This window comes from Rhinolophus ferrumequinum, chromosome 24 (assembly GCF_004115265.2).
Source record: "Rhinolophus ferrumequinum isolate MPI-CBG mRhiFer1 chromosome 24, mRhiFer1_v1.p, whole genome shotgun sequence".
In the NCBI taxonomy this organism is placed as follows: Eukaryota; Metazoa; Chordata; class Mammalia; order Chiroptera; family Rhinolophidae; genus Rhinolophus; species Rhinolophus ferrumequinum.
In genome coordinates this window covers 22,875,956-22,901,961 of record NC_046307.1, presented here as the reverse complement: position 1 = coordinate 22,901,961, position 26,006 = coordinate 22,875,956, and the positions used below count along the sequence as shown (strand labels likewise).

The 26,006-nt window shown below is 45.6% G+C and overlaps 2 protein-coding genes and 1 pseudogene across 4 annotated transcripts in view; 2 read left to right on the top strand and 1 right to left on the bottom strand.

The window, feature by feature from the left end:
* Positions 1-417: 417 nt before the first annotated feature.
* SMIM3 (small integral membrane protein 3) lies at positions 418-24,125 on the bottom strand. Of its 3 annotated transcripts, XM_033095927.1 has the most exons (3): positions 14,929-14,988; positions 10,540-10,662; positions 418-612 (listed from the first exon to the last, which is right to left on the bottom strand). In XM_033095927.1, the coding sequence occupies exon 3, from the start codon at positions 599-601 to the stop codon at positions 419-421; it is 183 nt and encodes a 60-aa protein (XP_032951818.1). In that variant the 5' UTR covers positions 602-612; positions 10,540-10,662; positions 14,929-14,988; the 3' UTR covers position 418. The 3 variants fall into 3 exon arrangements, with proteins under 3 accessions (XP_032951818.1, XP_032951819.1, XP_032951817.1); XM_033095928.1 differs by lacking the exons at positions 10,540-10,662; positions 14,929-14,988 and adding an exon at positions 24,000-24,125; XM_033095926.1 differs by lacking the exon at positions 10,540-10,662.
* Positions 6,123-10,508, top strand: LOC117016557 (40S ribosomal protein S25-like; annotated as a pseudogene).
* Positions 24,080-26,006, top strand: part of DCTN4 (dynactin subunit 4) — a 30,704-nt gene continuing 28,777 nt past the window's right edge. The window contains exon 1 of the mRNA XM_033095925.1: positions 24,080-24,236. Coding sequence (XP_032951816.1) covers positions 24,102-24,236 — 135 coding nt within the window. The 5' untranslated portion in view covers positions 24,080-24,101. The remainder of the gene's footprint in view (positions 24,237-26,006) is intronic.

Sequence of the window (26,006 nt, the reverse complement as noted above, 5' to 3'; positions counted from 1 at the left end):
CCCTCACCACCTTGAAGGCCATCAGCAGCAGTCAGGTGCTTTGGTTCTTCAGAGCTTCTCAGCACTCAGCAGTAACACCTGCACATGTGTGGTGGCTTTATTGCTCACACATGGTTTTAACGTCCACCCAGCCATTGGTTCTCACAGCCGTGTGAGGTAGGAAGGGCACGGTTAGTGAGCCCCATTGGAGACAAGGAACCTGGAAGTCATAGGATTAGGTCCTGTGACAGATCTCACTCAGCGGGCCAGTGGCAGACTGCACCAGGACTCAGGTGTCCTCCCCCATGTCAAGCTCCAGAGTCCAGGCTCCAAAGTCCCTCCTGCTGCTTTTCTGAGAAAGGGAAAGAGGCTGGGGGCGGGGCCGCTGTCCTCACCCCGCCCCTGCCCCTCCTGAGCGGCTCTCACACAGCCCCGGCTCTCACACAGCCCCGCTGAGGACAGGATGAGTCCGCATGCGATAGATGATGACCGCCGTGGCCGGGCACAGCAACAGGGAGGTCATGATGACAACGGTGGCCAGGATGACGAGGACAATGGCCCAGATATCCAGGATGTGTTTGGGGAGCACAACTTCCACGGGGACCTGGCTGACGGCATCCATGCTGCCTCAGTCTGCAACAGACAGGAAGGAGGAAATCACTGTTTTCTGCGCCCTCCCTGCCTCCCTCCTTGGAAGACAACCTGCTCCAGGAGTCAGACACTTGGGTCACTTACCAGTTGGGTGATCTTTACAGTCTCCTGATCAATAATAACCATGGCATCATTTACTGAGGGTGTCCTCTGTGCCAGGTGCTCTGCCGGGTACTTTCTATGTATTAACTCAGCCCTCACTTCAACCACCAATGAATGCTCTGAGGTAGGGATGATTATTATTTTTATTTTTTTCACTTCTTGGCCTTTATCTTCAGTTGTTCTCATTTTACAGATGAGGACTCTAAAGCCTTAAAAGATGTTGACGTTAATGTGCCAAAGGAAGTGAAGCCAGATGGGTGGGACTCCAGAGTCTCCATGTTTAACTATTACATGACGTTACTGCCAGTCTGTCCCCTCACCTGTAAAATGGGAAATTCCTTGCTTTTGGCCCTGTACCTCTTCTCCCATTCTGGGGTAACAGAACCCCCTCTTTTCTGTGAAGAACCGACCTACTCCATGTGGTTTAGTCAGGGCACTCGCCTGAGCACAGGGATGGATATGTGACCTATGTGGCCATTACAAATCTCCATAGTCTCAATTCAGGGACAGGAAAGCGACCCAGTCTAGGGCGGCCAGAGTCCTCGGCCTCACAGGGCTTTTATGCAAGAGCTATTGGAAAAGATGATTCTTTCTGCTGGGATGGTAAATTGAAATGGTGTGAGTCTGGAAAGGACAGGCATGGGATTTCTCACCCACACACAGAGAGCTTGTCCAGAGGTGGAAAGAGAAATGGAGCCTTGATAACCGCATTTGGGTACCTCAACCCAGCCCTATCTGACGCCACCTGCAACCTGGGATATCCCAGGTGTATAAGCCTATAATTTCCTGCCTTTGCTTAAGCCTTGTCAGTTTGGTTTCTCTCACTTGCAGCTAAAAGAGTTCTGATGGTAAAGTATGTAAATCAGTTCTTCCCAAACTTTTTCAATTCACAGCACCCTTAGTGTCTTAGTCATTTCTTCACAGCACTCCAGGCCAAAAGAAACGCCTAGCAGTTCCGTTTATTACATAACTGGGTTCAAACAACTTAATAAGCATTTATGTCCTAACTAATTAGTAGCTGTTTGAAAAAAAATAATAATACGCACAAATTGAAAGAAAAAATATTTTTATTTCATTCTTAACCAGTTACCGACTCATGGGATGTGTGCAACTTTGGGCACGGCATAACTTTTGAAACCTTGGAGTCGGGTTGGACAATGCCATGCTCACTTCCTAGTCCACATTGATTTTTGCGAGTACTTGCTGTATCATGGCAACCGCCAAAAACTTAGCTTCACAACTTATAACATCACCAAAAGGAATGTACTGTGATTAATGTTAAACCGTAAACTATCTTGAGCTAGTAGGTTACATAGTGTCTGAGGGATGTCAGATATCACTATTCCGGTCAAAAAATGTAAAGGTCTTGCAGCCCCCATACACACACTTTTCCAGTGAGTTCATCACTGCGGCTCCCAGGGCTCAGTGCACAACTTGAGAACCACAGATGTTAGCACTTTCCCCTGCCCAGCGGGTGGAACAAATAACCTCTGATGGTTCCCTCTAGAGCTAATATGTTTTTTAATTCTGTGATCTTAGGTCCTGGGCAAAATTCCCAATTCCAGTCCTATTTCCTGCTTTTCTACCTAAATAGTAACTTTTCCTCTCTAATGTCTTTGGCTCCAGGCCCACTCTTGCCACTCTAAGTAGGGTACTGATTACCATACCCAAAGGAGAGCCCCCAAGATGGACATGCAAGAATGTTCATTTCTGCAGTGTTTGTTACAGCAACCAACAGAACAGAAGTGTTCGTAAATAGTCAAATAAAGTCGGGTATCTCCATAGAATGGAATACCATACAGCAATTTTCATTTATTCATTTAACAAATGTACAGTGGTTGCTACACACCAAGCATTGTTGCAGTATGTTATGAATAGTAACTCAATAGTTATTAAATAGTTATTAAAAAGAATGGTGATCTGCGGTGAGCTCCAAAATATTTTAAGGGGAAAGAAAATAAAGTGTAGGATAATGTGTAGGATGATTACTTTGGTTCCGATTCTGTAGAATGAGATAGATAGATAGGTAAGGCTATATAAGTGAAAATGCTTTTATGACGGGAATCCCAAGACAGGGTTACTGGTGATTACCTTTGGGGAGTAAGACAGGAGGGGAAAGTTTTGTTTTTCATTCTTCATGTTTTTATACTGTTTGAATTTCCTAAACATGGGCATGTATTCCTTTTTTTTAAGTTACTGTACATATATAAAAATTTACTGCTGTTGTTATTTTCATTGATATTATGTAACGCCTGCTAATTGCTCATAGATTCTAAGAGCCGTGGGGTTGGGCTTAGGTTTTGCTAGTCACTTCCAGTGGGAAGCAGCATAGATGAGGAATCCCCAGAGCCTAAGAATTTGATGTTGTCAAAGAAGCAACCCCATTTTCTTTCTTTTTTTTCTTCTTTTCTGGATTTTTTTTTTGTTCTGGATTGTTTTGATCTGACCAGTCTACTCAGATCTAGGCAAGTCCAGGATGAAGGAGAAGCGTCTGCAGAGCAAGGCTCCCGAGGGCCTCAGGGGTATCAGGCTGGGGAGAGGCATAGTCTGGCCCTACCTCAGCCTTAGAAACGTGGTCGCTTTCTCTGAGGTCTTAGGCACAGAAGCATGAGTCATAGGAGACTCACGCACAGCTAAGGAGGCGAGGCGGGAGCAGTCATTCTTTGTGGTCTCCTGATTACATCAACAGCTAGCTCGCCTTGGGCCAAAGGAACCCCACAAAAGCTTTTTCCGGTAAACCCATTAACATCAAACAGTCTCTGTGACTCCAAATGCCAGGAATACATCATCTCCCTGGCTGATTTTTGTAAGCAAAACCTGTCATTTACAGGAACTCAGCCTTCAGAGCTCATCCATAACCAAGAATCACGGAGCACTGAAGCTAGAAGAACCAGCCTCATTTCACAGATGGCAAAACAGGTCCAGAAGTGTTCAATCCTCAGACATGTATCTTCTAGTGGGCTGTTGCTTCCTACGTAATAGGGGTTCCAGTCACTTCCACTCTCCCCACTGGGAAAGAAAAATTTTGTCCCCAAAGTAAGAACTCCGCAAAGCATGTGTTCAGCATCTTTAATGGCACGCTGGAAAAATTTACTTGAGACAAAGCAGGACTCTAAGCTGATGCTAGCTGACTTATGTTTGACCTCTGTGTACACTGGCTCATTGTGATGGCATAAAACCCTGTTTCTTGGTGCATCTAATTAATAACCATAGATCAATCTGCCTATCGTTTGCTTTCCAGATATATTGCTTGTTATTTCTGATCAATGGGTCACGTCAGCATAATGGCCCAAACCATTCATGTCACAAATTTAAACTTATCACCGATAAAAATATGATATTTTTTCTGACCAAGGGTGGAACAGCAGTCAGGCCTAAATTCCTGTCATTTTAAACTGGCGTACTTTATCTATTTGCCTCATTGATGAATAATAAACTTTGACATATGTTCAACATAAATTTGTCTAAGGAACTGCGTTACCACCACTCTGAACTGACAAAGGAAGAAGCCACTTGTATCCCCAGCCCCTGATACCATCCAGGCCCTACACCACCAGTCCCAAGTTTAAGCAATTTAGACAATTCAGTGGAAAGTTTAATAATCTCCAAATGACTATTTTCGGTCCATTAACAAGACCAAACGTAAGGGTAAAAAAGTGTAGTTCCTCTGAAGAAGGAAAATCTTGCGCCTTCTCCAAAGGTAGAAAATTGATTCCATCTATCAAGTACTGTACTTGGTCCAATCTAGGAACGAAAGGGAGTGCCCTGCTGCCTGCTTGACAAACATCAAGTTTGACTTCTGGGACCATTTTTCTAAGCAACTAAAAGTCCTTTTGAAAAAATAAAAATCAAAAGAAAGAAACAATGTTCTCATCAATTCCATCTTATGGCAAATTTTCTAGTTCCAACAAAAAAATGTAGACATTTCATAAATTAAAATTTCCTACAAGTCAGGAGTTTTAGAATAACTAAATATAAGGTGACTAATCTGTGCTGTCTACCTACCTTTCAATTATGAGGCTCATTCTCCAGCAAGCAACTTTTACCTCTCCGACAGAGCAATAGTGGTTTTGGTTGGGCACTACTAAGTACTTGCTATATATAAGATACTCTCTTAGGAATTACTGTTATTTACTCAGAAGACATAGCTCTTTTACTTCCCAGAAGCACAGAGAAGTGTAGTTTCTTCAAACACAGAATCACACAAACCAGCATTTCTTTCACAACTACCAAGTACTAAGTATTGTGGAAAGTCTTATCCCAGACATCAACTTATTTAATCTTCACGATAACCCTGTGCAGGATATATTATTCTACAGATGTGGAAACTAAAGCTGTGAGAGGTTAACTGGCTCGTGATTGTAAAGCTAAATAAACAGATTCAAACTCAGCTCTCCTGAGCCTGTGTTCACCACTACCTAGAGCCATCATCCATACAGACCCAGGAGAGTGAGCGTGGCGTATGCCAGAACCACAGCTCTCTTCTAAGTCCACGGCAGACTCTTACTGCTTTTGGCCAAAGGCCATTCTAGATTTAGAGAATTGAGAAGAGACAGCAATCTACAAAAATCAGGACTTTTACTTCCGGTATCCAACGACAAACTAGACAATTTTGACCAATCCTCTTATTGAGGACAACTAGAAACAATGGACCAAAAAAAAAAAAAAAATCTGCTTGAAGGCACTAAGAAATGATAAAATAATGAAGAATGACCAGGCTAAGATCTGGGAGAAGACAGAAATCCAGGGTGGTGAGCCTGGCATTTGAAGCAGTATTTTCACTAGCGGAGGATGGAGAGTAAGCAGTATTTCTGACAAACTCAGGAATTCAAGACTGTGAAGACAGGGAGAATAAAACCCCTGCCTTTTGATGTTAGACTTCAACGAGCACTCGGAGTAATAAGAAGAAACTAAAGGCTTACCAATCCCAGAGACTACGAGCAGTTTTGCTTCATCACAGTCCCTCAAACTGAATTAAGGTAGTTCCAGGTTGTCAGTTGTCTGGCAGAAGAAAACCTCTATCCTCTCTGGACAAGATAGGCTTCAGTTTTTTTATTTAGATATAATGTCCACTATATAATCAGAAATAAGCAGCAATTAAAAAAGGCAAGAGGACAAGAACAGAACCATCAGAAACAACAGACAATACAAAAAGATCTACAGGGCTCCAGATACTGGAATTGTCAGACAGACGCACACTTTAATAACCTTACTGTGTCCAATGAGAAGAAAAAAAAAATCCAAGATTGAGAATTTTGACCAAGAACTATAAACTATAAGAAAACAAGAGATTTTTTTTTTTTTTAAAAAAAAGAACTGAATAGAAATTCTAGAACTGAAAAATACAATAATGGAAATAATAGAAACTGTGAGATCATGAATACCGTGTATGTATTAAGCCACTAAATGTGTGGTAATTTGTTATGGCATCAATAGAAAACTAAGATTGCACTATTATATCCTACCGGGTTTGTTCTGTGCAGATGAAACGTCTACAAACGAATGGTATTCTAGAATTTAGACACTATGTAGTTTAAACCGCATAACCCACCTTTTGTTTTACTGACTGAAGACAATGACTTGCCCAAGGTCACATAGAAAGTTAAGGGCACCATGGAGGGGAGAACTCAGGCCTCCTGATGTGCAGTGCTCTTTTTAATTCCATCGCTGTCCTGTTTGAGACAGGAGTTGGGGAAGAAAGTGGAGTCAGGCTGGAGAAAGCAGTGACAGAGAATAAACTGATGTAAACAGGAAGAGCCAGTCAGGCTTCTTGATTATACCCTTTCACTGTGTACAAGTCTAGCAGGGGGATTTGGAGGCCCAGAGCCCTAAGCAGCTTCACCACAGGTGAGGCAGGTGAGATGATTTTCCAGGAGCACACACACACTCCAAGAGCAAAGGAAAGAAATGTCCTGTCAGAATCACTGATGTATGCAGTTCTACCCTTTACATTTTATCTCTTTAAGGCCCAAATGCAAACAAAGCTAGAGAAGAAGGTAATGGCTGAGGCTTGTAACTTATGTATTCCTCACTGTGGGTAAGAACATCAGAGAGGCAGAGACACTGGAGTGTTACTGGTACTGGGAGATTCCTCCAATTGGGGAAAAGCCCACAGGCACGTGGAAGGAAGGAGTGGGAGAGGAATGGATAACTTCATGTAGGTTCCAGCTCTGCCCAGCACTGCCTTCACCCACACAGCTTACTTCTCACCGAATGCCTTCCCTCTCTACTCAGTGGTATAGGTACTGCACAAACGATTCATCAGTCCACACATCCCAAGCTCCTGTATTCTGGGAGGGTGATGGACGCTCTTCTGGGTGAAGACAATCCAGGAGACACTTCTGGGTGGGAAATGGCAGGGAAGTCTTTCCTTTACCCTCACACTACAGGGTAGTGTCCAAAACCCATGCTGGGCGGCCAGGCAGCTTGGATGTAAATGTGGCTCCACCACTTTCTAGCTGACCAACCTTGAATAACTTACTTAAACTCCCTAGTGCTTCCATTTCCTCAGCTGAAAACAAAAATAAAAGTGGGAACATAATAGTGTCTGCCCCATAGGCTTAGGAGAACTCCATGGGATAATCACACATAGTACTTAGCAGTGTTCTGACACACAGTAACCAGTCTACGAATGTCCATCCTATGATTAATAATTCCTGGCCATACGTCGGGTCTCGCAGACTGAAGCAAATATCCTCGCCTCCTTCAGCTAGAGTTTGTTCGCATCCCTAACTCAGACCACATCTTTATCAAAAAAGATGATAGATGATTAATCTCTATTAATGATTTTTTAACATCAACTAGCAGCATGCTTGATCTACCTGACTCATTCTTCCAGTCCAAGTATGAAACTGGTAGAGTAGCAATGCAATCTAATTCAATAAACTTTTAGGGCACGTTGATTAAACACTGGGGATCAGGGGCCGTTTTGTCCGACATCTTAGCGAGGCTGCAGTTGCAGCCACTGCTTTCTGAGCTTCGCCATGCCGCCCAAGGACGTCAAGAAGAAGAAAGATGCTGGAAAGTGGGCCAAGAAAAACAAAGATCCAGTGAACAAATCTGGAGGCCAGGCCACAAAGAAGAAGCGGTCCAAAGGCAAAGTTCGGGACAAGCTCCATAACCTAGTCTTGTGTGACAAAGCAACATATGACAAACTGTAAGGAAGTTCCCAACCACAAGCTTATAACCCCAGCTGTTGTCTCAGAGACTCGAGACCCGCAGGTCCTTGGCCAGGGCAGCCCTTCAGGAGCTCCCTAGTACAGGACTTATTAAATCAGTGTCAGAGCACAGAGTTCACGTCATCTACACCAGAAACACCAAGGGTGGGGCTGCCCCAGCCACTGGCGAAGATGCAGGAACCACAGGTCCCACCAACTGTACATTTTGAAAAATGAAACTTTATTAAATTAAAAAAAAAACAACCCACTAGGGATCGAGCAGTGGGTGTAGAGATAAATAGTGTTTGTTCTCAAGACGCTCACTCTCTCCTGGAGGAAAAAGACATTACTTACAGTCGCTAATTGCAATACAAGGCAAAGAAGTGCTATGCTGACGGTCCAAACCACATGCTTCCGGACAAGAGGAAAGAAGTAGAAAGCGCATGGACTCTGGAGTTAAGAGCATCTTGATTTGAATCTTGATTTCCACCCTTAGAGGAGGTGTGACTTTGGACAAGTTATTGAAAATCTCTAAACCTCGGTCTTCTCATCTGTAAAACAGGGGCCCTAAAAGCACTACCTTGCACGATCCTCCTGTGAGAATAAAGTGAGGCAAAATGAATAGAATCCTGGAACATAATAGATGCTCCAAAAATATTAATCCTCATTCTTTTGTTTTTGTCTAAGTAAAATAGAAGGTTTTACAAAGAAGGGGGCCTCTGGCTATGGGCTTTGAAGATAAGTAGGAGTTCAAAAGGAAGAAGGGAGGGGAAAGGCAGGATGAGCAGAGTACAACATCATCAGCAAAGCTCTGAGGTGAAGCCTTGTGGTGTGTGGGGAGCACACGAGCGTACAGCTTGTGGCTTTGGCGAGAAGCCTACCTCTTTAAGCTTCAGTTTCATTTGTAAAATGGGAATAATAGTAAATAATGATGGTAACTACTTCACGGGGGTGACGTGGAAATTGAATGAACTAATGGATGTGAAGCACTTACTTAGGACAATGCCGAATACATAGTAAGGGCTTCCTATATGTTTGATTGAGCTAGTGAACACAATACAGCTCCTAAGTTCAAAAAGTTCAGAGGCCCGCCACTAGCTTGGGTGCCACGAAGGCTGTGAATCTGATCTAGGACACCACAGTGAGAGTTTCATAAATAGCCTTGGATGATCTGCCCCAGTTTTGACCTTTCACCGGAAATGCACACCGTACACCTCTGAACTGCAGCCAACAGTTAATTTTTGAGAGATCCCCCGATGGTTATCCAACCGGTTTTACCGCCAAGGAGTTCACAGAGGAAGAAGGCAATAAAAGAAATGACTTCCTGCTGGCAGGCAGGCTTAATTATTCCAAAGTGGGAGAAAAGGCAGATAGAGGCAGGTGGCTTCCTGTAGGTGTGGTCTCAGTCCAGCACTGCCAGAGCTCTGAGTAGACAGTGCTGCTGCTGTTTCATTTCCACCAGACATGGGGGGCGGGGAGGGAGCTGAAAGGAGGCAACTAGAACCGGCTCTTAGTCACTGATGCTGGGGTGTGTCTTCAAGCCCCTTGCAGAATGTGAGCTGTGAGGCTGACGGTTCCCAAGGCAGTAGACTTGGGCGTTTACCAGCATCACACAGCTTATAGGACCCTTACAAAGCTCTACCCTCGGAAGGAGCTGGTGAGATTGTCAGAGAAGAATGGAGCAATTAGGCCAGACAGAGAGGGCAACTCAAATACCAAGAAGGAGCCCCACTGGGGTACCTACTGATCTGGGTCCCAAGTGCTGGTCTCACTTCAAGGCCTTGGTGATTGCTGTTCTTTCTTCTTAGAATGCTCCTCCCCCCAGACCTTTCTTTTCAACATCCAGCGTCTCAATGTCCATGATCGCAATTTAAACGGTACCTCTTTGGAAAAGCCTTTCCAGACCCTCCCTCACCCACCAGCCATTCTCTGTCTCACACCTTGTTTCATTTTCTTCCCATGCTTTCTGCAACCTAAAATTAACTTGTTGGTTTGCTTATTTGTTTTTATTGGCCATCTCTGCCTGCTCACATACAAGCACAAGGAGAGCAAAAGCCTCGTCTCTTATTCACGGCTGTACCCTCAGCCCCTATCACAGGCCCTGGCACCCAGTATGTTCCCAATAAATGTGAGAGTGGTGAAGGAATGAATGTGGGCAGACTGGGAACTTCACATTTGAGCTCAACTCCTGGAGCTTAGTTGGTAGAGGTCCAGAAAGGATCCTCACCCCTGTGGAAAGTCCAATGACCTTAAAAGTCAGAACCCTATCTCTAGAACAAAACGACATCCTCTGATTTGATCATTTTCTGGGCTCTCCGTCCATCCAGAAAGGATTATGGAGACCTCTTTCTTTCCCAGCCTACCCCGTACATGCCAGGGAGAGGAGGGCTGGCCTTTCAGAATAACATCCTCTAGGACTCCCTCTTGCTGACTTTCTTGGGCTGGTGGGCTTCAATGTGAGGTCTGATTCGCTGTGCTCAGGAGCGGGGCGTTGAGGTGGGTGTAGGGGTGTAGGATGGAGTTCCCCAGGGTATGAACCTCTTTTTCTCTGTTCTTAGAAGAGGACAGGGAGGCTGATAAAAAGGGAGGGGATTTCCCATGCCAAATTCAGTGTGAAAAGGCCATCATCCCAGCTCATATTTACACTTACATGTAGTTCTCCTCCTGTTATGTGAGAGCCTCAAGCATTTACCAACCCAGCACAGAGTCTGTTCCACAGGGGACTTCTGTTCCGAAGAAAGGGGCCAGAAGAAGGGATGGGCAGGACACACATCTATCAAAAATGTGAAATAAATCAAATTGGAGGCATTTCTCCAACGACCCAAGGTCCCCGAGGAACACTCTGTTCTCATTTTACCCCAACTGGCTTCTGTCTCCTCCAAAATTCTTAACCATCTAAAGATTTGTTCTCTGCCAGAGTTTCTATCTGCTCCTCTGTGACTGGAAAAATGGAAAAACACCAGGATATTTCAAAGAGATCAGAAAGCCACCAGAGCTGTTCAAGACTGCACGTACCATCTGACCCAGCCAATACCGAGTCTTAGAAACCAACAGGGAGCCAGCAGAGGAGAAACGCAGGCCAAATCCACAGCATCCTGTTTAAACCTCTACCATCCATCATTGTTATTTGCCAGTGACTAAGTGCCTGCTGCTTGCTGGCCCGACAAAGAAGACTCTCTAGGACATGGGCTGTCAGGGGGGGCTCAGTGATAGAGTCGCAAGGGCACCTGAGTGTCACCAATCCCGCCTCACTGGGCGTGATAGGAGGAATAATGGCCCCTCACAGATGTCCATGTCCTGGTCCCTGGAACCTCGAATGTGAAAAAGAAAACATGACTCAGAGGATGGAGTCAGGAGAACAGAGGCAAAAGGGACTGTGCAGACGTGATTAAAATTAAGGACTCTGGGATGGAGAGATGATCCTGGATTATTCGGGCCGGCCCAATCTAATCACACGTGCCCTGAAACGTGAAGAGGAAGGCAGAAGAGTGAGTCAGAGAGAGCTGACATGAGAAGGATACGGCTCGTCAACATGCTTGCTTGGAAGATGGAGGAAGGTGGCTATGAGCCAAGGAATGCAGTGGTCTCTAGGAGCAGAGAATGACCCTCAGTTTATAGCCAGCAAGAAAACAGTGACCTTGGTCCTACAACCACAGGAACGGAATAGTGCCAACAACTCAAATAAGCAGGGAACTGATTCTCTCTTAAAGACTCCAAAAGAAATGCAGCCTAATGGTACCTTGATTTTATTCTCGGGAGACCCATACCAGATTTCTGATCTATAGAACTGTAATATAATAAATTTGATTTTTTAAGCCATTAAATTTGTGGTAATTTGTGGCAGCATTAGAAAAACCTATAAATTGTGTGATCCTGAGTAATTCCTTCTTTCAAACTGGGCCTCAGTCTCCTGTCAGTCAACTGGAAAGGATGGACAAGGTGACCTCTAAGGGTCTGGCCACCTTTCCAAGGCTAACTCTGCTCTCCTGACATCCTGTCTCCCCGAGAGCCCTGCCCAGGTCCAGAACAGTCCTGGGTTGAAGACCATTAAAGAAAAACTAGAAAGCAGTGAAGGGAAGAAAAGATTAATCTTTAAAAAGCCCCAAGGTGTTTTCTAAGATGCCAGCAGGGCACTTGAAAAGAAAGGTCTCTTGTTTTGCCATCCGGTACTTCCTTGACCATAACCCAGGGGACTGAAATGGGAAGGCTGGGAGAAGATAAAAGCTTCACAATCAATGGGCAGAGGCTGTCCAGAGTCAGGAAGGACTCCCCGGCCCCGTGGAGGTTACGTGCAAGGTCCTGATTATCAATACCTGCCTGGGACAGGGCATTAGGAGTAGTGACATGTGGGTCAGATATGTGTCATCATTAATTGAAACCCAGTTTAGTTTTCTGTCTTTCCTTCTCCCTCCTCCATTTCATTTCCCCTGATCCTACATAGTGGGTCACCAGTATTTCACATGCCCAATTGGCCAGTTAAAGTCCAAATTCATAAAATAAGGAAGCTATATCTGTATACAACTAAACAATTTAAAGCACATGGTTTCAAAATGAATCTGCTTTGCTGTAATGTCATGTGCCAGGAAATTATAACAGTGACCTGTTCCCCTCCTGGCTATCTAATTTCTGGATGTACACCACTCTCACTTGACATTGTGTGTTTCCCTAGTGAGTTGGAAAAGACCTAGGGTCCCTAGGGATTCACTAGCCCACTGGCTGTAAATTCTCACTTAACTTCCCCTGGGTCACCCTGTAAGTAAGTGACAGAGGCAAGATCTGAACCCAGACCCCCCAATTCCAATGAGATTCAGAGCATAGGCCTTGGAGCCAAACTGCCTGGGTTCAAATGACAGCTCTGCCGCTTGCTTCCTGTGTGACCATGGGTGAATTGCTTACTCTCTCTGGACCTCACAGAAAGGAAGGAAGTGGCAGAGCTGTCATTTGAACCCAAGCAGTTTGGCTCCAGGGCCTATGCTCTGAATCTCATTGGAATTGGGGGGGGGGGGGGGTCTGGGTTCAGATCTTGCCTCTGTCACTTACTTGCAGAGTGACCCAGGGGAAGTTAACTGAGAATTTCACAGCCAGTGGGCTAGTGAATCCCTAGGGACCCTGGGACTCTCCAAAATGGATGTAATCATGGTCCCTAACTCACAGGATTGAAATAAAGACTAAATGAGTTAATACATGCTTAGAATAATGCCTGGTTCATCGTCAGCACTCAACATATGTCAAGTATGATTATTATTACATCATTTCCCTGGCCAATCAGGGTGGGGGTCTGCAGGGTGTGGTAATACCAACATCGGCTCCTGTAACCTGAGTGTGGGTACATGTGTCCGTCTTTGATACCTACCACAGCCAGTAGTGGCAGTGTGAGATCAGCTCATACAAAGTTCCTCTTTTCTTGGAGATATTTCCTTTGTTTGTATGTTTAACCCATGGAGAAGAAACAGAAGCACATTGTTTTAAAGAAGGAATAGAGAACATGGTGGGGAAAACATTTGAAGCTGTGACTGCCTCTACCTCTGGCTCTGCCATACCAGGCTCACTGTGCGACCCGACCACATCAGAGCCCCCCGAGTCTCTCATTTCTTTTATGTCTCAAACACCTCACCACAGCTCAGTGATTCTCAGCCTGTGCCAGAAAGGGAGAATTCCCCAGACCTTTTCTGCAATGGAAACCACAGTCTGGACGCCCTGCGAGGTCAGTGTTTGGAAGATTTGGTGGAGCATGACTTGTAACTTCCATAGCGTGATTCATCACCCTGGGACAGCTGGAAACAGGAGGTCCCTGCTAGAGCGGAGAAACACGTCTCCTTGGCTTTTTCAGTTGTTATTACAGACATACGTGATGTCCTGAAGCTCAGCTGGGCTATCTCGGACGTGCTCAGAGGATTGCAGAGTGGCCTGCATGACACAAAAGAGCGTATCACGCTCAACCACAGCTGTCCATCTGTTTCACCTCTGCTTCCTCATTTTACAGATGGGAAGGCAAGGTCCAGACAGTGGAAATGCCCCAGGCAGGTAACGCAGAGTGTCTCCTGACTCCCCAGGAACTGTTCTTCCCACCCCCCCTCCCACCCCCGACCGCATTCAGGTGTTCACAGCCCTTGCTGACCGCTTACCCACTGCAGTGGAGGCACAGATCATAGCAGGTGTGCAAGGGATCTGATACTTCAATGAGCAGCTTTCACCTCAATAGCCTAGAGCTTTGAGGACTCTGGAGAAAAGGGACACGCATGAGCCCCAGGGCCCAACAGGACCAGTGCTGTCAGGACTCAGGCCGACACAAGTGGAGATGCAGGAATAAGAGCCAAGCCTCACCACTCAACCAAAATAAGAACCCCGGACGGTAGTACAGGTGTGTATGGTTCACTTCCCTCATGGCTTCACTCACTGAACCGTGTTGAGCACCTCTGTGCCAGGCCGTGTGCCAGGTGCTGAGGATGCCTCAGTGATGAGCCTAGCAAGAGTCCCTACTGTCAAGGAATTTGTGGAGGGCACACGGTACAAGAGAACCAACACCCGGAACAACCAAGTCCTCAGTAAAGAGGTGGAGGGAGAAGAGGAGGGAGCCTGGAAGGAAGGCTTCTCTCCAAGATACTTTGCACACCCCTTTCTCACCTGATTTCTGTGTGCAAAGGCTCTCTTCTCCGTTTCACAGATGGAGAAACAAGGCTCGGAGATGGGATGGTGAAAGCGCTAGTGACAGACCAGGGCTGGAAGCCACCACTCCTGCTTCCAAACTTCTATGAGAGACTTTGAGAAAAGCAAGACCGACAACCAGACAGAAGCCTGTCTTCTGCGGGGCTGGGGCTCACCCATCTAAGCTCCAGCCTCCCCAGAGGCCCAAGATCGTGCGTGGCAGGCATCTGGAACGTTAAGAGCTGAGAAAAGGAGAATAGAGAACTGCAAAAGTGATCAAGGGAGAAATGAAGAAGAAGGAGGGATAGAGGAGGAGAGTTGGGAAGGCACTGGGGTAGGGGCAGCGCGAGGACCGAAGGGAGCCCCACGCACGACACCCAATGGCCCCACTCACCCCGGATCCGCAGAGTTGCTTTCAAAACGCGCGGCCCCGCCGCAGCTGGATCGCACCGGGTCTGCGGGAAGTTCCTGGGACAGGAGCGGCTCCCGAGCTTCTCCGGGCCCCCAGGGCCGGCCCCGGCTCGGGCAGCGGGAAGCGGCCCCTAGCCCTGGACTTTAGGCCCAGAATGTGCCGGGCTCCTCCGAGGAGCGCGCAGCGCGGCCGGGACGCACCGCTGGGCACCCCGCGCCGCGCGGATCCGGAGGCTCTGGAATGCGCTGCCGCCAGGAACCGCCCCGGAAAGCCGGGGCCCGGGGCGCAGCCACCAGGCTGAGCTCCTCCCCCAGCTCCCCGCGGGCTGCGAGTGAGAAAGAAGCTAGCAGGAGAGAGAAGATGATGAAGTCTCTCGGTTTCCCCTCGCAGCCTTGTCACTTACTCGCCGTGTGGCGCTGAACAATCACTTCGCCCGTCGCGGGGGCTACGCTTTCTGTATTGTAAACCGAGAGGGCTGGCCTAAAACGTGTCCTCCAAGAGCCTTTCCAGCTGTAATCTACACGTGGGAAAGTCTAGCCAAAGGGTTTGGGTGGAAGAGCCGGATTCGGAGCTCCTGCTTTGCCATGTACTGAGTATAGGATCCTTAAGAGGCTTTCCCCTCGCTGACTGTTTCGTTCTCTGTAAACTGAGCCCTGTCTCCCAGCCCTGTCCAGAAGACTGACTTAGAGGTCCAGCGTGAAGCTAGTTGCTTGTCTGTTGTCACATGCTTCTGAGCATCCCGTTTGTTTAGTGGTGGCAGTGAAATGGCCCAATCGGAGGTGATCAATGGCCCATTAGAGTTCAGTGTCTGAACTCCCATGCCCCCCTGCCAGTCCAGGCCCAGCTTCCACACAGGACAGTCCACTCTGCGATTTCCTGCCTGCCTCTGTGATCCATCCAGGGACCAGGACTCCCTGTCCCATCTGGGCACCCACAAATTTTAATTCAGTCGTCCCGCGTTCTTCAGTCTTCGTCTTCTGACAAACAGGAGCTCAGGCCTTGAGCATGTCCAAAATGAAAGAGAAAATTAAAAATGATCTAATCCAAACGCCTCCTTTTACAGATGAGGAAACTAGACTGAGACTCAGAGAGGTTGAGTCACTTCCCAAGGTCACCATCTGGCAATTGTCAAAGCCAGAGGAGAACTTTGATTACAGAGCCTAAATTCTGTGCCACTCTGCACTAACAATTTGGGGTAGGGTCTGATTTTTTCAGGGCCTTAAGTTCAGAACTCTGGTTGCAACATTTTCCTTTTTCTATCACCAGCACCATTTGTTGAATGAAGATGCTGAGAGGAAGATGAGAAGTCAACCATGGCTTCTCTTTCTAGTTCTGGGGTTGTGCCTAAAGGCAGTGTATGCTTGAAAACGTATTGTATGAGTCATAGTTCTCCAAAGAAACAGAACTAGTTGTGTGTGTGTGCATGTCCGTGTGTGTGTGTATGTCCGTGTGTGTGTGTGTAAAGAGATATAGGTAGATAAATAGAGATTGATTTTAAGGAATTGGCTCACATGATCTTTGAGGCTGACAACTTCAAAATCCACAGGGCAAGCCAGCAGGCTGGAGACTCAGGGAAGAGCTGATGCTGCAGCTTGAGTCCGAAGGCCATCTGCTGGCAGATTCCCTCTTCATCAACGGTCAGCAGTCTTTTATCTTCAGGCCTTCAACTGATTGGATGAGGCCCACCCACATTATGGAAGGTAATCTGCTTTACTCAGAGTCTACTTATTAAAATATCAATCTCATCTAAAAAACACCTCCATGGCAACACCAAGACGTTTGACCAAGTATCTGGATACTATGGCCCAGCCAAGTTCACACATAAAATTTGTGTTCCCTTCTGGCCACCGCAGCTTGAAGGTAATTATGTGTCTAGAAGATAAAATTCCTCTCAACTTCTGAAACAGACTAAAGGAAGACAGAGCTGCAAGAAACCAAGCTGTTTGGTCCAGAGATAGGGGCACTTGTGTAGACTGTGGGGACCCTGAGCAAACCTCGGAGGTATATCCTGGGGCAGAGGGAGCTGAGTTGAGGCCAATCGAGAGCTAGTGTCAGTGGAAGAGAGGCAGGTGTTAGCTCACTGTAATGTCGTGAGCTCCCTGACACTGGAGGTATGCAAGCAGACAGACGTTGCAGAGGATTTTATTGGAAAGGTGGCAGGGCTGGGGAGACAGAGGGAAGTGGGTGTATCAAATGGGCACAATCCAAAGGGCACTAAACTGCACTAAACCGGGGCTTCTTATCCTGGCTCTAGCACAAGTTTGGCATGTAACCTTCAATGAGTCCCTTCCCCTCCCTAGGTCTTTAGACCCCAAAAGTGAAAAGAAAGGAGTTGAATTAAAGGAAAAGGAAGGGTTCTGCTCTGTGGCTTTGAAGTGGAGCAATGGTCATGTGGTCTCATGAATGTGGTTATAATTATTTGAATCAATTCTCATGGCTTAATTCCAAAGTGGTCCATTATCACACAATCATGTAGCTGAGAGAGAAGAGAATGCCTATTACTGGTAGATATATTCAGTCCAGTCAGTCTAATTTTTGAGGAAATGTGGTCTCAAGAAAAGACTATATACGCATGTAATAAAAGCCCTTTGCCTTCCCCCCCAAAGGATTATTTACTTTAAAAACACTTCTTCAACACTTACCATGTAGCAAGTGTCTCACATATATCATACCATTTAGTTCTTGCAACAATTCTACAATGAAAATGTTATTAACCCCTGTTTTACATGTGAGAACACAGAGGCCCAAAGGAAATAAGTTAACTTGGCTAAGATTACCTAGCCAGTAAGTGGCAGAACTGCTTCTAAATGTCCTACACCTAACTGACTCGTACTAAGTTAAGTCCTCTCTGTGTCTGTCTTTTACTCTGTGAAATAGGCTAATTCCTGCCTAGCTAGTGCATAGTGCAAAATGCAGACGCACAATCACTCCATTAGATACATGATTGTGATACATGGTAGAGGACAGCAACTGTGAGAATCAACAGGAAAAATTGTTTTGGCACCTAAACAGTGATATTCCATTTTAGAGAATATTGGTAAATATTGCTTATTTACTTTACATATGCAGGTAAGTTTGATTTGTCCTTCTAGAGTCACCCTCCACACACTTCTCCATCCTGCTTTGTGCATGGGGTGGTACATCTGTACCACATCTGGCCCACAACAGAGAGCCCTGTAGCAGGCCCTGTCAATGCCCTGCCCAAATTGATTGGACCTCACCCACTTCAGTTCTCCCCAGACTGACAGTACCTGCATCTTTGTGTCTGAGGGCTTTTTCCAAACCCACAGACGGCCAGTCTACCAGCCTGGCAATCCAAAGTACCCAAGGAATAACCCATCCTGGGGAGTGGCCCTCAAGCAGACTTTAGGGGCACAAACGCCCCAACTCCCTCATCCACTGTTAGAATAATTCTTCGACGTGTGTTTACATTGTTTTCCAGAGTTTCTCTGTGGGCGTAAGCTCCAGTCACTCTCTATTATAGCGGGCTTAATAACACAATCTTATTGGCTGCCTTCTCTTCCTGGTATCACTTCCTTACTCCTCTACTGGTGTACCAAGAGCCTCTCAAATACATTTTCACTTAAACTTTTCACTTCAATAGACTTTCCCTTAAAGCCTTGTCCCATAGTCTGCTCCTGAGAAACCCAAACTAAATTAGGTTTCCTTGATGACTCGCTTCCTGTTGGATTCCGCTAAGAGGGAAGTGCCTGCAGGAGCTGAAGTATGTTGCATTCTATTTTCCACCCCAGAGTCTCCCAGAACCTGGCTCTGTCCTGGACCCAAAGGTCCAACTCCTGTCAGGGGGACCTCTTCACACAGCTCTCTGTCTCCAGGTTCCAGGAAGTTAAATGCTCCTTACCCTTTACCTTTTCAGGCCTCAGGCCATAAACAGCACGCCACCTTCACTTGCCCTGGGGTACTGCTGTATTCCTTGTAATTACTTTCTACCCCACTTACACTTTTGCAAATGGTCCCTTTATTAAACTTCTCTCAAATTCTGATTTTAGCCTACCATCTGCTCCTCTTGGTACTATGAGCAATTCAGCAGGTTTGATGACTTCCGGATTTGGCCTCAGATAGTTGGCGGTAAGGATACATGGGGAACGCACAAGGCAATGACAGGATGGTGGAGGTGACAGAGATGGAAAGACAAGTGCACAGAGCAACAAAGGCTAACTTTTAGGATGGTGATAAGGGAAGGTGGGTATATTTGTTACCTGTTTCTGTGTAACAAAGTATCTCAAAATTTAGTAGCTTCAAACAAACATGTATTATCTTAGAGTTTCTGTGTAACAAAGTATCTCAAAATTAAGTAGCTTCAAACAAACATGTATTATCTTAGAGTTTCTGTGTAACAAAGTATCTCAAAATTTAGCAGCTTCAAACAAACATGTATTATCTTAGAGTTTCTGTGTAACAAAGTATCTCAAAATTTAGCAGCTTCAAACAAACATGTATTATCTTACAGTTTCTGAGAGTCAGGAGTCCAGGAGCCACTTAGCTAGGTAGTTCTAGCTCAGGGTCTCTCATGAGATTGCAGTTAGGCTACAAGCTGGGTCTGTAGTCATCTCAATACCTAAGTGGAGCTGGAGAATCCACTTCCAAGCTCATGTACTAGTTGTTACCTCATTCCTCACCGGCTGTTGGCTGGAGTCTTTAGTTCCTTGCCACATGGTCATAAGGCTGCTCACAAAATGGCAGCTTGCTTTTTCCAAACGAGTGATCCAAGAGATCACCCAAAATAACAAGAGAGCACCCAACAGAGAAACCACAGATTTTTCCCCCCCTTTATAATCTAGTTTCAGAAACGTCATACCACCACTTCTTTTGTATGCTGTTGGTCACACAGACCAACCCTGATACAAGAATATACAAGAGTATGAATACCACTGAAGGTTAATTTGGGGGCTGGTTTCCACAGGTGCTCAAGAGTAATAAAACATCCCATTGAACTTCCTGTGAGGGCAGAAAGATTCACAGACACCGAGCGCTAGCTCAATCTAAAAGAGCTTCCCAGAAGTAAATGGTAAGGGGCACCCAAGAAGCACAGATGGGAGTGTGGGCAGGACTGGAAATCCCAATGACCCAAACATATAAAAAAGAATCAACTTAGTGCTCATTAAGTAAGCTGGAGAACCAGGGTAACTTCAGACAAACTACTTCCTCTGTCTGAACCAGTTTCCCCTCTTACAAATGAGGAGATTGGACTAAGTTCTATGGCCTAATAGCAAATACTTATATGGCAACTTATGATGTTCTATACCCACTTTGACTTTTATTAATTCTCTTTGCCTTCACAGCAATGGGCAAAGTTTGTTTAGAAGAACCCTTGGCACCATTCCAAATGAGCTGGGCTCTCTCATACATCAGCTTCTCCTTCTCAGCCTGAGATGGAGCTCTGATGTGATTCATGTGTTTAGTAACAGACTGGCTCTTCCTATGGGCCTCTTGTGAAATACGCTTTCCTGTGTGGTAATCAGAATGCTTTGTGATTTGGAAAAATGTAGAGACTCAACAAGTTAGCTTCATCTCCTTCTTTCCATGATGTCTCAGGGAGAAGAAACAGATAGCCTTGATAATTTCTGAGGAAATAAACTTCCAGTAGCTGAATTCAGCCAAACCATGAAATGGATTATCCTCTGGCCCAAAAGGGCCTCCCTGGTGCATGACTCCAAACTACCCTTCATATGGCAGTCTATGTGCATGACTTCCCAGAGGTGGGCATCAGGCTCTACCTTCAAAATATAATCAGAATCCCTGGTCCAGGCCACTGTCATCTCAGGCGTGGCTCATTGCTGTCATCTCCAAATTGAGCCCCTGTTTCTGTTCCTGTCTCTCTATAGCCCAGTCCCCGAACAGCGTCCAGAGGGACCCTTGTTAAATGTAGATCATGTCACTGCTTTGCTTGAAATCCTGCAATGGCTCCCCACTTCCTTCAGAGCTCTTGAGTCAGTTGTGAATGCCAAGGGGCAAACGTGCAGGAGGAAGAGATGTGTGGACTAGAGAGTGCATGTCCCTGAGTGTGCTCTTATGAGCCAGCAGTTCAGGGGCTAGCGTTTGCCTTAAACACTAACAGCGATTGGGTAACAGCTGCAGCGGTTAACTCAAGGTCACCCTGTGCTTCCTCTGTCTGAAAGTAGTGGATGCCTAGCTCACGTCTCTGCATCCTCAGCAGAGCACAGAGGAAGTGTTCCATGGTGCCACCAAACTGATGTTAGCTTCCGGTTAGTCTACCAAGCACAGAGAAGGGAGTGTGGTGGTGGTGGTGGTGGGGGGACAAGCTTTGGTTAGGCTTGAGGTATATTTGAGAATTCCCACGGAAGCCAAGGGGAGAGCATTCTGGAGATGTGAAACGCATGTGCCCCAAACGGGAAATGATGCAATTCCAGCAAACTTCCAGGGCAAAATTAAACAAGTTATCCATTAGCATCGCGTTCCCTTGCATTTGCTTTCTTTTCTTTTTAAGTGTTGTTAGAAAAGCAATCAGTTTCCTACTTGGGCATGGGTATGAATTGACTGATGTGGTGTGCAGGAAACTGCATTTACGGAATTAGAGAACAGAATATGGTACCAGAAGTGAGAAAACCTGTGGGTATGTTCCTTTGACTTTCTGGACCTCAACTGGGTAACAGCTGCACTTCTGGACTTCATTTTCTCCGTCTGAAAACTACAGGGCTTGAACTAGGCTCTTTCTAGTACATAATGATTCTAAGTCATTCAGTCTAGTGTACGACGTCGCTATAGCAGGCATCCACAAACTCCAACCCACAGCTGCTGTCTGTTTTTGTAAAACCTGCCAAGCACCACCTGAGCAGGCTGGCCCTGTAAGCCTTGGAAATCAAGCCAGAAGTCCTCCTGCATTCCCTCTGTCTCCCTCTGCTCCCAGTGCCTGTATTCATGCCAGTTCCTGTGCTTTGCTGCTGCCCAGGGCCCATGTTAGTTGCTATCTATATGCTGAGGACTATGTTACTGGCGATTACAGTGGAATCTCATTCAGCTTAAGAAAGAAGGAAATCCTGCCATTTGCAACAACATGGATGAATCTAAAGGACACTATGCTAAGTGAAATATGTCAGACTCAAAAAGACAAATACTGCATGATTTCACTTATATATGGAATCTAAAATAGTCAAACCTATGGAAGCACAGAGATAGTGGTTGCCAAGGCCTGGGGGGAAAAGGAAATGGAGAGATGTTTGTTGGTCAAAGGGTACAAAGTTTCAGTTATGCAAGATAAGTAAGTTCTGGAGAGCTAATGTACAACAATGTAACTATAGTTAACAATACTGTATTATATACTTGAAATTTGCTAAGAGGGTAGATCTTAAGTGTTCTCACCAGAAAAAAGAAAGAAAGAAAGAAAGAAAAGAAAAAAAATGGTAACTGTGAAGTGATATATTCATTAGCTTGATTGTGTTACTTCACAATGTATATCAAATCATCAAGGTGTACACCTTAAATATATATAAAATTTCATTGTCAATTATGCCTCAAAAAAGCTGGAAAAAAGAAATTAAGAAAATATGCTGGAGGCAGTATGCATAGGAGTAATGCATGCAAGCCGTGGAGCCAAACAGAACAGAGTTCTGTGTTATTTATGACACCTTAGACAAGTAATTGTAATTCTATGAGCCTCCATTTCATGTGCTATAAAATAGAGATAATGATAAAACCTGCCTTTTGGAGTTTTTGTGAAAATTAAATGAGACAGCGTATATAAAGTTTTGACACAGTGTCCTGCACTCAAGTGCTAAGTAAATGTTAGCTAATATTATTCAGTTTCGTTTCTTCTCAGTCACCAACTCTAATGTTATACAGGTAATAATACAATACTAGTACAGTGAGAAAAGCATGCCGGAGAACTGATGGCAGGTAACATGGGCTCCAGTCTCTGCTAGGCCAGTTCTAAGTGGTCACTTTACACATCTAAGCCTTAGTTTATACATTAGAAAAACCTAAATGACACCTAGTACCATGGTTCATTCATTAATTTCATTCCTTCATTAATCAATGCTTATTGAAAGCCCACCGTAGAGCAGTCCTCTCTTATCCACGGGGCATTCGTTCCAAGATCCCGGTGGAGGCCTGAAACCACAGATAGTACAGAACCCTACATATATTATGTTTTTCCCTATACATACATACTTTTCACTTAAAGGAAGCACTTTGTGGCTTCTCTTTGGCATATCCAAATTGTCAGCATCACTACTCTTGCTCTTTGGGGCCATTATTAAGTAAAATAAGTGCTACTTGAACACAAGCACTGCAATACCTTGACTGTGACATCAGTAGATCTGATAGCCAAGCCAGCTACTAAGTGACTGATGGGCGGGTGGCGTATACGGCGTGGATATGTCGGTTCACTTCCTGAGTGGGACAGAACAGGATGAAACAAGATTCCATCACGCTGTGCAGAACGGCACACAATTTAAAACTTATGAATTGCTTATTTCCGTAATTTCCCATTTAGTAGTTTTGGACCGCGGATGACGGCAGGTAACCGAACTGCAGAAAGCCAAACTGCGGATAAAGGGAGACTACTGCATAGACTCAGTCCTTAATGCTAAGTACTCCAAACCAGTGAATGAATACGGCGTCTGCTTGGAGGAACTCACAGTCTAAGAAATTTCAAATGAGATAATGTCTGTGATAGTTTCCTACAGTTCAGTGGCAAGACTCTCAGAAGCAAGTGCTGGCGTGGCTCTCAGCTTTCTAGTGCCCAGGGGACTCTGTTCCTGAGACCTTCCAACTACCTTCTGGACATTTGCCTGGAAGGTGAGGCCGACTCTCAAACCAGTTGAAAATAAAACAAAGAGCAGCCTTCCTTTCTGGAAGAAACAAAGGACAGGAGATCACCGAACCTGTCTGGATTTTATCTGTGATTATGTACCTAGTGATAGAAAAGCCTTAGTTCCACACAGGCCGCTGACGCTCACTAAAACCCTAGGGGGGCGGGCCTATGGTGGGGGCGGGGAAAGCAGGAATCCCAACTGCGCACGCGCACTTTGACCTCCGCCCGGCGCAAAGCCCCACGAGGTAGGAAACCTTACGTCAAAGTCTACGTTGAACGACGTCGGGAAGGCGGCGAGGAAAACGCTGGCTCTCGGGTCACCTGATGCGGCGGGAGCGTCGTTGACTCCTCCCTCGCCAAGATGGCGTCTTTGCTGCAATCCGAGCGGGTTCTCTACCTAGTCCAGGGAGAAAAGAAGGTTCGCGCCCCTCTCTCGCAGCTTTACTTCTGCCGCTATTGTAGCGAGCTGCGGTCGCTGGAATGTGTGTCTCACGAGGTAACGCACTCGTCCCATGAAATGTGTGTGGGTGTGTGTTGGGGGATGGGGAGGCGTTCATATTAGTCACCGCGCCGGGCGGGCAAGCTCCGCAGGTTGGAGGCGGGTGGTCCTTTTCCCAGTTTGCTGATTGGCTCTGTCTTCCGTCACTCAGATTTGCTTGAGCTTTAATTTGCTTATAATTTGTCACTTGGAAAGTTGGAGCAGCCTTGGGTGGAGCTGAGCGGATCTTCTGGTTCCAGAGCACCCTCTGATTGGACAAACCTGACTAGGAGAATCTTGGTTGTCTCTTAGGGGGTTTGGTAATAAATCGGGTGGGTTGGGGAGAAAAAGGTGTGGGCGTGCTTAGTGCGCGCCCCTTGAGGGACGAGATACCGTCTTTCCGGGGTTGATTTGGGTGGAGTGGATGCAGGCATTGTCATTCATGCCCCTCCCATGCTGGAAGTTCTGTCTTGCTTTGTCTAGAGACTGGGCCCTCAGCAGACTGCCTTGCTCCGTATCCTGGCTCAGGCCAAGGCCTGCACCAGGGAAGAGGTGGGGATGGGATGAGCTGAGTGAAAGTGCTTACTTATAATAGGGCATGTCATGTAAGAGGCCGAAAGTGTTAATATTCTCCTTGAGGGTAGGATGCTGTCCTCCACGGGCACAAATGGGCGGTGGCGGTGGTGGTGGTGAGAACTGGAAAAGACCACACCCGGTAAAAATCACCAAATAACCAAACCCAAAACTTCTGCAGGCTTGGCACCTCTCATTCATTCAGTATGTTTGGGGTATTAAAAGATGAATAAGGCATAAATCCTACTGTTGAGTAACTTACAGTCTAATGAAAGAAAAGCTGATAGTAATAGATACCATTTATTCGGTACTTTCTATATGCAGTATGCTTTACATAATCTCCTTTAATCTTCCTGCAACCCAATGAAGTGCATACATTTTTAAAAATCACTTTACAGGTAAAGAAACAGATACATAATGTTTGCCCTGAGTCACACAGCCAGAAATTTGGAGATTAGAGGGAAGACCAGGATTAGAAAATGAACATCCTGACTCAGAGAATTTCAGTGAAGATCCCTAGACTGTTAAAAATGCATGTGAAAAAACATGTTCTGTGCTATAAACCACTTTACATATTATTTTATTGGGGGTATTTTTCACAACATTAAGAATCATCAGGGAAAGCATTTAAATAATCCCAAGAAAAATCAATGCTATGTATGTTTAATATGGTATTGGTTTTTCATGTATGTAACGTGGCGTTGATTTTTCTTCATTAACACCGTGTGTGTGTGTGTGTGTGTGTGTGTGTCTGTGTGTGTGTCTGTGTCTGTGTGTCTCCTTGGCAGATCCTTTCTCTTCTAGATGCTTCTCTGTTCCAGTTCCACCTTCAGAATTCTCATTTGGTGGTTATTAGGGAGCACAGTCTTCATGATCTCTTCAGCTATAATAAGGATCTCTTCAGCTATGACCTTCAGTCTGTAACTGCATCTTTTACAGACTGGTGTGTATCTATGAGGTGGAGGCCAGTAGGGTTTGAAGAAGGCTGAGACTAGTGAGGGCTGCAGCAGTCCAGAAAGTTCTAATGGAGAATCTGGGATTGGAGTTGCACATGAAGGGACAAGCATAACTCAGAAAGGGGACACAAAGGATCTAAATATATTTTGCCTTTTGTAATGAGTGCAAATAATTAGTTGGCAAAACTATAGTTTATTTTCCTTGAGATTATTTGAGCAGCAATTTTATTAATTTTTCCAAAGATGGCCCTGTTTATAA

Coding starts and splice junctions, on each gene's coding strand:
- SMIM3 (XM_033095928.1), bottom strand. CDS start 601: ATGGATGCCGTCAGCCAGGTCCCCGTGGAAGTTGTGCTCCCCAAACAC.